This window comes from Capsicum annuum, chromosome 1 (genome assembly GCF_002878395.1).
Source record: "Capsicum annuum cultivar UCD-10X-F1 chromosome 1, UCD10Xv1.1, whole genome shotgun sequence".
Taxonomy (NCBI): Eukaryota; Viridiplantae; Streptophyta; class Magnoliopsida; order Solanales; family Solanaceae; genus Capsicum; species Capsicum annuum.
This window is the reverse complement of record NC_061111.1, coordinates 11,908,617-11,920,281: the sequence shown is the minus strand read 5'-3', so window position 1 is coordinate 11,920,281 and position 11,665 is coordinate 11,908,617. Positions and strand designations below refer to the sequence as shown.

General features: G+C 26.9%; 1 protein-coding gene across 1 annotated transcript; it reads left to right on the top strand.

Annotated features, from left to right (window-relative positions):
• Positions 1-377: 377 nt before the first annotated feature.
• On the top strand, positions 378-9,683 carry LOC107856708. Its single transcript, XM_016701689.2, has 24 exons — positions 378-587; positions 698-782; positions 1,191-1,242; positions 1,614-1,634; positions 1,782-1,835; positions 1,959-2,009; positions 2,107-2,172; positions 2,761-2,805; positions 2,901-2,939; positions 3,051-3,173; positions 3,270-3,362; positions 3,444-3,620; positions 6,680-6,863; positions 6,969-7,053; positions 7,265-7,316; positions 7,455-7,475; positions 7,569-7,622; positions 7,765-7,815; positions 7,934-7,996; positions 8,441-8,506; positions 8,605-8,643; positions 8,758-8,880; positions 8,969-9,061; positions 9,169-9,683. Exons 1-24 carry the CDS (start codon positions 491-493, stop codon positions 9,337-9,339), a joined length of 1,905 nt encoding a protein of 634 aa, XP_016557175.2. The 5' UTR covers positions 378-490; the 3' UTR covers positions 9,340-9,683.
• Positions 9,684-11,665: the final 1,982 nt, after the last annotated feature.

Here is an 11,665-nt window from a genome sequence, read left to right as displayed (position 1 = left end):
ATTGATTAAAAATATAATATAATACGATACGTTACGAAACAATATGATATATTCATCCAAACAGAATGTAAGGAACTCCTGAAATTCCTAGGCAAATTGTGAATGTGAATGTGGGTTCGAAATCACTAGGCAAACTCCTTTTCGTTTTTAGATTCTAAGAATCCTTTTTTATTATTATTATTATTTGTAGTAAAAATCTTTTCTGTTTTTTGTTCTAAAACGCAAAACCTCACGTTTTTTTTTCCTGGATGAAACTTTCATTGGTTCTTCTTTCAACTTCTAGTGATCAATCATTTTGCCCGATTTTATTGCAATTTTTTTTTATTGAAAATCCACAAACTTAAATTCTAAATCCTCTCCTATATATTCAACTTAAGAAACCAAGAACTTTGCACATTTCTTCATTTCTTCTTTGCAACAACAAAAAATAAAAACTTTAAACAAAGAAGAAATCATATTTTATTTGGAGAAGAAAAAAAGGAAAGCTCAAATGGCTTATTTGTGTTCAGAAAATTTTATTCTTTTTATCATTGCAATCTTTTGTTCCATTTGTTTTTCTTCTTCCACTCCTTTCATAGTATTGCATGGTAATCAATCTTTCTTTCTTTATTTCTTTATTTTATATTATTCATTTTACTTTCTTTCTCTTTAATTTGAGAATTGGAGAATTACGAGTTTTTTTCCTTTTTCATGGCAGGGATTACCATGTCTTGTAATGATGCAGGAAGTACATTTTACACGTCACAATTGAGTCTCTTATCAAAATCTAAGGGTTATTGCATGTACGTTATTTATTTTCTAAATATCTTTTTTCAACTTTTAATATTATCATCTTTCTTTGTTTTTTTTTTCTACCCAAAATAGTCCGCTTCCAATGCATGAAACAATAATCTAAAATCATATTCTCACAACTCCTCCAAATTCGTCATAATTGTCATTGTTATTAGAATTATTATACTTTGGCCACCAATTCTGATAGTGTAAGAATATTTGTTACTCCTATTGCAGTCAACTTTAACTTGTTTGTGTAATTCTTTTTCATGATATTATCAGTATACACGTAAGTTAAATTCTCGTTATTATGGTTGTTATTGGTAAATTTGATAAGCGCTTAATACGTACTTAAATAATTAATATCTTATTATTACTGTTACTATGATCATTTATGAGTGTATGGATGTTTTTGGTAGAGAAATTGGAAATGGAGCACATGATTCCGTTTATATGCCTCTAGAAACACAGGTGACAGTTTGATAAAAAATAATCTCTGTTCTAGTTGATCATTTTTAACTTTTATACGTTTCTTAAGAAATTATAAATAAAAAAATAATTTTATTAATAAATCCCTTAAAATAATTTCTTGGACATTTACAAACTTAGTTTTACACTTTCACATAATATTAATTATAAGGCTAAAATGAGAAAATTTTAAGCAATTTCATTTTGATTTAATAAGTGGATAAATAATTTGGGACATATATTTTTAGTAAGATGATCAACTAATGTAAATCGAAGAAAGTACTAATATTTTCACAGCTTGCTCATTATTTTGATTGGATCATATGCTCATGATGTAATTTGTGCCCCTTTTTTCGCTTATGATGTATTTGTAGGTTCAAATTGCTTGTGAAAAGGTAATAATCCTCCACTACATTATTCTCTTTTCTTTTTTGTTGGGGGTGGGGGGAGGGGGGGATTCCTTATAGAATAAAATACTAAATAAATGAAAAAAGAAGAAAGGAGAAACATATAGAGAGATTTGACTGTGAATTATATTACAGGTGAAGGGAATGAAGGAACTTCAACAAGGTTACAATTTAGTTGGTCTTTCACAGGTAAATATTCATCTATAATCATAAATATGTCTCCTTTATTTTTCATTTCGTTTTTTTTTTTTTTTTAAGAAAAAAAATGTGTCAAACTATATTTTGTTTATCTATTCACTTTTTTTTTTCCAGGGAAATATGGTAGGCAGAGGGCTTATAGAGTTTTGTGATGGAGCACCTCCGGTGAGAATTTTAACAATATATTTTTTTATTATTTATAGTATTTATTTAATTATTATTTTTTATTTGTGATTTTTTGAAACTAAATTGTGCTACACAGGTCAAGAATTTTATCTCAATTGGTGGTCCGAATGCTGGTGTTGCTCCTGCAGCATCTTCCTGCCCTGTATGTAATTTTATAACATCGAATTAATTAGTAGTAAGAACAGCATATGATAATATTCATAAATCTCGAAAATAAGTCCTGATTATGAAGTTATTTTTATTAGGAAATGTTATAAGAGATCCGAATTTAATTGACCTCATAATAGATGTCAAACACTGAATAAAAAAAAGTAATAAAAAATAATTTAAACTTTTACATATTGATGGTATAAAAAGATTGTCTAAATTTATTACTCTATAAAGTACTTATTATAGGCGTGTATCTCAACTATAAGTAAATTTGATATAAGCTTTTCAGAATGACAACTAACTATTGTCTTAAACAACAATAATAGTATATAAAAAAAATCTTTTAGCTTCTCCTATTTTGCATGATAAAGCAGAAAAAAAAGAAGAAGATACAATTGAATAACCGTACATGCATTTTTTATGCATACGGTTCTACATGAAAATTGACTCTCGTCCTTTTTATTAATCTGTGATTCAGCAATATCAAAGCTTCTTTTTAATCCAATGTATTATTAGTGTATAATGAATAATATTTACAATTATGAATTGCAAAAAATAATTTGTGTTCTTTAATTAATAGTATGGCAAGTGTTCTGGAGCTGGAATATACACGGACTACTACCAAGTACACTCTTTTCAAAAGCTTTCTTAATTTTTTTTTTTTAAAATAGCAATTTTATTACTATTACTTTCTAACATAAGAGTAATATGCAAATTTAGGCTCGTTCTGCTCCTAGTGGTTATACCAGGATTCCAACTGTGAGTAATTTCTTGTTTCTTTTTTCATCTCATTTTTTTTTTTATATATTCTTACTTAAAATTTAAAAAAAAAATAAAAAATTCTGAATTGTTCTTTTTTCTTCTTCTCAGGATATTGCTGGATTCTTGAACGGTTGTAAATTTTTGCCAAAGCTTAATAATGAAATTCCTAACGCATTTAATCCAATTTATAAGCAGCGTTTTAGTAGCTTGCAGAACCTTGTCCTTGTCATGGTACATTTTAATCCTCTTTGTTTTTCTTTAAAAAAATTAATTCAATAATTTACTTACTAAATAACTGATCCCATTTTATTTTGAATCTCTTTACAGTTTGAAAAAGAAAGTGTGGTAACTCCAAAAGAAAGTTGTTGGTTTGGCTTTTACCAAGATGGAACCTACTCTCAAATTTTGCCAGCACAACAAGTAATATGAGTATTATTTTTCTATTTATACTTTAATTTAAAAGTATATATATATTTTTTTTATACTTTTATTTTTTGGCAGACTAATGTTTATAAAGAGGATTTGTTTGGATTACAAACATTGGATAAAGCTGGAAAAGTGAAGTTCATAAAGGCGCAAGGACGTCACCTAGAAATTACTATTCCAGAGATGCAACAATTTGTTGTCCCATATTTGATTGATGGAGCTGCAACAACATCAGCACCAAATGCTACTTCTTAATTAAGTGGTGCATTGATTAAAAAAAGTTGTTGTACGTAGAGGTCAATAAAGAAAAAAGAATTGCCACTGCTAAACTGATCTAATATGTTAGATATGAAGATTTGCAGTAGTGATTATTAATGTAATGAAGACCTGATCGATTTACTTAATAACAAGTTGATCGTTTCCTTTAATTTGGTATTGGAATGTCATGGTTAGAATTTCATTTTCAATTTTAAAAAGGTCGAAGCCATTGTATATAGTAACTTTTACGATTTTTCAATAATTAATAAAAAGCATATGATCAATGGTAAATTCTTAAAAGGACGTCGAGGTTTTCTTAAGCAATAACGCGTTGAATCAATATAGAGAATCTAATTGTTTTTGAAGAACTCGGAAGGATTTTGTATACGTCTTAAAAGCTTGGATAAAGATGGGAAAACCGCACTTTGTAAACAGAGTTTTTTTTAATTAATAATCATGGTGTTTGGGCTAGGTTTCGCGCACCTCAACTAGTTTCATGAGTTATTTATCACCTCACTCCAATGGAAAGATAACACTGTCCAATAAGGTTAGAACAAATAGTAAGAAATCTAGTTTGTAAAGTTAGCAAGGCTATCATCTTTGAATGAACATTATATTAAAAAAAAAACCAAAAAAAACAGCATGTTGCCCCATATTTGGTTGATATGGAGCACCACCACCAAAAGCAAGCACTAAGAGAGCTTCCGCTCAAGTCATCAATAATTCTTGAATCATGTTTTGGATAGGAGAAGGGTAGCGTGTACGTAGATTTTACCTTTATCTCGTGAAGGTAGAAAGACTGTTTCCAAAAGACTCTCGGCTCAAGTACATTAAATCAAACTAGTTGTAAGGAAAAGACAAAACTGGTGATAATTAATTTACATGCAAACCTGATGCATCTCTTCAAACAAACTATGTATAAAGCTATATTACTATATATAATAAGTGTCAATAAGCAGGTAAGTCTTTGATATGCTTGCTTGTGCTTCTTACTTCAGCTGTTTCAATCGTAATTTTACTATGTTATTTCTAATTAATTACTATATGTTATTAGTGTCAATAAGCAGGCACGTCTTCGACATGTCTGCTTATGTTGTTTGTTTCAGCTGCTTCAATCGTAATTTTACTATATTATCCCTAATTAATTACTATAAGTTATTTAAGTATTTAAAATTTGTAATATTAAATAAAAATATAAAATAATCAACTTGCCTACTTGTGTTGTTGCTTAATCAGCTGCTTCAATTGTAATTTGATTATATTACTCCAAATTAATTACTATAGGTTATTTAAGTATTAAAAAATTATAATATTTAATAAAAAATATAAAATTGACAAAATATAATAAATTAATTTTTGATTTTTTAAATTAACTTGATGTCTTATATGATGTCTATTTATGCTTTTTTCAAAAGTATTTTTTAAAGTAATTTTATTATATCACTTCTAATTAGTTATTATAAGTCATTTGAGACACGAGTTCATCTCTGCTTCAGTCGTGATTTTATTATATCACCCCTGCTAATTAATATTTACGATTGCATTGGAAAATTAATCATATTTCATAAAATAGACATAAAACGATATGTCAACATAAAGCATTTGATTGACTATCGAAATTATATTACTACCACATAAGTTAACTTTTGAAATTATATCAGTGTTACTTAAATTGAAATAGAAGAAATAGTATTATAAATTACAATAATTAAAAATTAAAATTATTTTAATAATTAATTATCTAAAGTATATTTGTGTCACATAAATTGAGATTAAAAAAATAACATATATTGTGTCCAGTAGACATATAATCATTAAACTTCTCATTTGTAACTTGAGAAGTACATCATATTTACATTGAAGACGTCAAGGTTTTATTGGTAGAGAAAGCTGAAACAGTTGGGCACCTTGTAGCATCTTTATATACTGAAGAAATATATACAACTTTTGTTAACTTAATTAGGATGAATTTCTAATATAGCTAGTTCAAATATTTATCAACACATTTACATGAGTTACATTTGGAGACACAATAGGGATTGAACATTATAAATTTAAACATTCCAACTTATCTAAGCAACAATTGAAGCAAACTGACAAGTAACATCACTTGCACATTAACATAGATATATAAAAAAGACCACGGAATTCACTACAAAGTGTACGTATACATTAAAGGGAAAATAACAACAACAAGAAGAAGGCATTCATTATAAGTGTACATATTAAAGGAAAATTATAATAATTTTAACAATAACAACAAGGCATTCAGTACAAGTATATACATAAAAGCCAGGACAACAAAAAAGTCAAATGTGTATAATGTCTCGAAATTTAGTTTGTTATCTATGTAATCAACATAAATATTGAAAGAAGATGAAAGTTGGAACAACAAAGTTATTTATACATTGTGTAGTCACTGTGTAATCATTATGTAATAGGCATAGAATTAGTGTGTATACATTTACATACTAATTATACCATGTGGAATGTCATTATACAACATTTACATTATGTAATTAGTGTATAATCATTATATAATTAATGTTTATACCATACATACTAATTATACATGGATATATATATTTATTATGCGTATATAAATTTTCTAGAAAATTTTAGTGAAGATTTGATAATATTATTTTGTCATTTCCACCGAAGTTTCATAATCATTATAAAATATGTATATAATATACATTGATTTACATACTTATTATACACATGTATAATTTTTTTTAATATATTGATGAAAATCTGGTGGGTATTTTTTTTTTTTTTGCCATTTTCGTCCAAGTTTTCTCAACTTATATTTATATTTTTTTGGAGATAATAAGGAATTATATGATCCTACAGAATGTTAGGGGATGATTGTTGGGAGATAACGTATAAAGTTACTTGAATATCAATCCTTTGGTTACGAATTTTTTTCTTAATTCTATGTTTAACCTTTTTATTAGAATAATTTATGGCTATCCTTCACAAACTCAATTTTAAGGCTACAAAATGTGTTTAACAAAGTGAGCTTTGCTTTATATGTGGGAAATTAACTCTTTCTTCTTTTGCAAAAAAAAAAAAAAAAAAACTGCAAACGAAAAAAAGAAGAAATCAATTTTACTTTTAGAAGGAAAAAAGAAACTCAAATGGCTTATTTATGTTCAAAAAATTTCACTCTTTTTATCATTTCAATCTTTTGTTCCATTTATCCATCTTCTTCATCTCCTTTCATAGTATTGCATGGTAATATTTTATTTCTTTTTCTTGATTGAAAACTTTACTCCTTTTTTTTTTTTTTTTTTCAGAAATGGAAAATTATGAGGTATTTCGTATTTGTGTGCATGGCAGGGATTGGAATGTCTTGCAATGATGCAGGAAGTACATTTTATACGTCACAATTAAGCATTTTGTCGAAATCTAAGGGTCAATGCTTGTACGTTATTTATTTTCTAAATATTCTACTTTTGTGTTAAATTAAAGTTTGACACTATCATCTATCAATAATATACACAAGTTTAATTTTTGTTATTAATAACTACTTATTATTGGCATGATATATAATTGCTTAATATTTTCTTATATTACTATTGTGTTACTATCGTTTATGAATGTTTGTGAAAAAATATCTTCTTCTTTTTTTGTAGAGAAATTGGAAATGGACTTTCTGATTCTTACAACATGCCTCTAGAAAATCAGGTAACAGTTGATGTAAAGTAGTAATTCTTATTATTTATTCTTATTATTTTGATTTTGATTGAATAATTAATTAATTGCATAGTAAAATTTTTGTGAATTATAATATGTGCCCATCTTTTGCCCATGTTGTACTTCTAGGTTCAAACTGCTTGTGAAAAGGTAATAATCTCCATTCCCAATTAGATAATTATTTTGAATAACTTAAATAAAGAAAAAATTATCGATAATTGTTTAGTTTGAATTGAATCGCAGGTGAAGGGAATGAATGAATTAAAACAAGGTTACAATTTAGTTGGTCTTTCACAGGTAAATATTTAATTATGGGACTCCTTTAATTTTTCATCTATGGTCAAAAATGTATGTTTTACTTTTTTCTTGTGTTTTTTTAATTAAATGTGTGTCCCTCTATATATTTTGTTGAAAAATTTCATGTTTTTAATCTCTCCAGGGAAATGTGGTAGCTAGAGGTCTTATAGAGTTATGTGATGGAGCACCTCCAGTGAGAATTTTATCAAAATTAAAATTTTTAACACTATGTTTTCTTTTATTCACATTATTTATTTTCATCATTTTTTTTATTTTGTGATTTTTCTTTTTGGAATTGAATTGTGCCACAGGTAAAGAATTTTATCTCAATTGGTGGACCTAATGCTGGCGTTGCTTTTGCTCCTGCCTGCACTGTATGTAATTCTATAACATTCAATTATTACGTCATAAAAAATATATGCCAACAATTAGAGATCTCAAATTTGAATGCTGATTATGAAATTGCTTTTGTAAGAAAGTGTTTGACCTCATGCCGTGAATTTTAAATTTACTGTCTCACTACAAGTATCAAACACTTAATTAAAAAAACAAAAAAATCAAGAATGCAGAGTTTAAATTCTATAAATTAAAAGTATCAAGAGATGCTTACTAGATCAACCCTAATTATAGGTGAATCTCTACTGTAAGTGAATTTGATATAATCTCATAAGAATGACAACTCATACCTATCACAAGTTAAACTACAACGATAGCGTAATTTTTTATTTTTTTACAATATTTAGTGTGTATAATAATTATATATAATAAAAATAACAATTACGAATTACAAAAAATAATTTGTGTTCATTAATTAATAGGGTCACCCTTGGTGTGGTCAAGCTGGTGCTGTCTCTGGAGTTGGAATATACTCAGACTATGTCCAAGTATACTCTTCTCCAAAGCATTCTCAATATATATTTTTTTAAAAATAAATTTTATTATAATTATTATTTTCTAACATGAGTTTAATATGCAAATTTAGGGTCATTATGCTCCTAGTGGCTATACGAAACTTCCAAATGTGAGTAATTTTTTTCTTGCTTTTTTCATCTCTTTGTTTTCATATATTCTTATTTAAAATTAAAAAAAAATTAAGCATTTTTTTTTTTGAATTGTTCTTTTTTCTTCTTTTCAGAATATTGCTGGATATTTGAAAGGATGTAGAGTTTTACCAAAGATTAATAATGAAATTCCTAATGCAACTAATCCAATTTATAAACAACGATTTGCTAGCTTGCAGAATCTCGTCCTTATCATGGTACATTTTACTCCTCTGTCTTTTTTCTTAATTTAATTCAATAATTTATTGACTAAATAATCTCATTTTATTTTGAATATCTTTACAGTTTGAAGATGAACAAATAGTAACTCCAAAAGAAAGTTCTTGGTTTGGTTTTTATCAAGATGGAAGTTACTCTAAAATTTTGCCACCACAACAAGTAATATGAGTATTATATTTCTATTTATACTTTAATTTAAAATCAACAACCATATTACATTTTAGGTGTAGTAATAAATATTTTTCTTTATACTTTTTTTTTGACAGACTAATCTTTATCTGAAAGATTTATTTGGATTACAAACGTTGGATAAAGCTGGAAAAATAAAGTTCATAAAGGTCCCAGGACTTCACCTAGCAATGGATATTATAGGACTGCAACAACATGTTGTTCCATATTTGATTGATGAAGGAGCACCAAAGAATAAAACTGCTTAATTCTCAAGTGGTCCATTGATTAAAAATGGTTCCTGTTGAGGACAATAAAGAAAAAAAGAACTACTACTACTTAAGTGATCAAATTTGTTAGTAATGTAGATTAGGAGAGTGATTATTAGGTGTAACTGCAATTTGCAAGTCAAGGACTAGTTAGTAATAACAAGTTGATTGTTTCCTTTTGGTGTTGAAATGTCATGGTGAGAATTACATTTTCAATTTCACAAAGGTGAAACTAAGTCTAAATGCTGTGTATTGGCATTGTATACAACTTTGTAAGGTACTTCGATAGTTGATAGAGAGCAATATGATCAATGAAAATTCATAAAAAAAAAAGTTTGAAGGGAGTTTTTCTTGAAGTAATAACACGTTGGTCAATATAGAGAATGTCATATTCTCCCCAATTCATAATATAGAGATATTACTTTTCTTTTCTTTTCCGAAATAGAGAAATTAGAATTTTAGCTCTTGTTTGTCCATACTAAAGTTACTACACTTTTTTTCAAACAAAAGAAAAATGAAAAAAACGTTTGGATATAAATTGATTTACAAGTTTGAAAAATGAAGTTTTGACAGTTTTTCAAGTGAATTAGTTTCACTTTCAAAACTTTTAACCCTTTTTTTTTGACTGATATGCATGTCCTAGGTCTGTCAATGGAGCCGGGTCGGGTTAACCCGGAATTGGCCCATACTTTTTAATCGGTTCATGGGCCGATTCAATTTTGGGCCTATTTTAACGGACTAATCCGGTAACAGACCCAACAGTATTTTCTTATAAAACAACCTGGGACTGGCCTATTACACGTAGACTGGTCCAACCGTGGTCAACTCGGTCAAAATCTAAAAAAATAATTAATTAAAATTTAAAATTTTTTCTCCAATATACACTATATATACCCACCTATATACATTTTAAATACGTTAACAATACACACACAATATATATGCACTATATATATACTACATTAGAATTTAAAAAACATATACACATGTAATCATGTATACGACTATATGTTAAATATATATACTACTTTAGACTTTAGAGTCTATACAAAATATATACACATATATATGTACCATGCAATATATGTACAACTTTAAATAAAATACATACAATATACACACGCTATATATATATATATATAGTTATATACTAATTTATAAAACATATACGCATGTATACATTAAAACTTAAATATATATACTACTTTAGAGTGTATACAAAATATGTACACATATATATGTACGATTACGATATAATATATGTACTACTTTAAATAATATACATACAACATATACACACTATATATATACTACTTTAGAAAACATATACACATGTATATATACGTTAAATATATACTACTTTGGAGTCTATAGAAAATATATACACATATATATGTACCATGCAATCTATGTACTACTTTAAATAATATACATACAACATATACACACTATATATATAGTTATATATTACTTTATAAAACATATACACATGTATACGTTAAATATATACTACTTTAGAGTCTATGGAAAATATATTCACATATATACTTACCATACAATATATGTACTACTTTAAATAATATACATACAACATATAAACACTATATATATATATATATATATATATATATATATATACATACATACATACTACTTTATAAAACATATAAACATGTATACATTAAATATATACTACTTTAGAGTCTATAGAAAATATATACACATATATACGTACCATACAATCTATGTGTTACTTTAAAAAATATGCTGCTTAATATAATAAATTAATAATACTTGAGGTTTTGAACTTAAGAGAAGTTTATTTTTTCATTATGTGTATATATGTTTGTTATGTTTAATTGTCTATTACTTAGTGTAAAGCTTGATAGTAAATTAGTAATGTATTAAAACTAAGTATTTAATTTAAACTAAAAATTCAATTTAAATGAAAAAAATTACAAAGTAAGGAGTGAATGAATGTTATATTTTATTGATTGTAAAATGATCCAAAATTTATAATGTACATAAATGAAAAATCTACAAATTTTGCATCATTTTTTCCAATTCATCCATGTTAATATTAACGAAAACTGGCATAGGATAGTCAAAATCAATGGGGGCAAAACTAAGCATTGGACTTGATTGTGTTGAGTTCTCCCTTGCAGTCAAAATTTCTTCAAGATTCTGTTCGTCTTTCGGCTCCACCTCCATTCCTTGGTTTCTTCGTTCCGCTCTAATCAATCTCTACGGTAAACTAGAACATTCATAGCATTGCTTCCCAATGAGTGTCGGTTGTCTCCAAGCTGTTGTCATCCCTGACTAAAAG

Excerpts from the sequence above, each read along its gene's own strand:
- LOC107856708 (XM_016701689.2), top strand. The coding sequence starts at position 491 with ATGGCTTATTTGTGTTCAGAAAATTTTATTCTTTTTATCATTGCAATC. Across the intron at positions 3,621-6,679 it reads CAGCACCAAATGCTACTTCT|CTTCTTTTGCAAAAAAAAAA; the intron begins TAATTAAGTGGT and ends AATTAACTCTTT. Across the intron at positions 9,062-9,168 it reads AAATTTTGCCACCACAACAA|ACTAATCTTTATCTGAAAGA; the intron begins GTAATATGAGTA and ends TTTTTTTGACAG.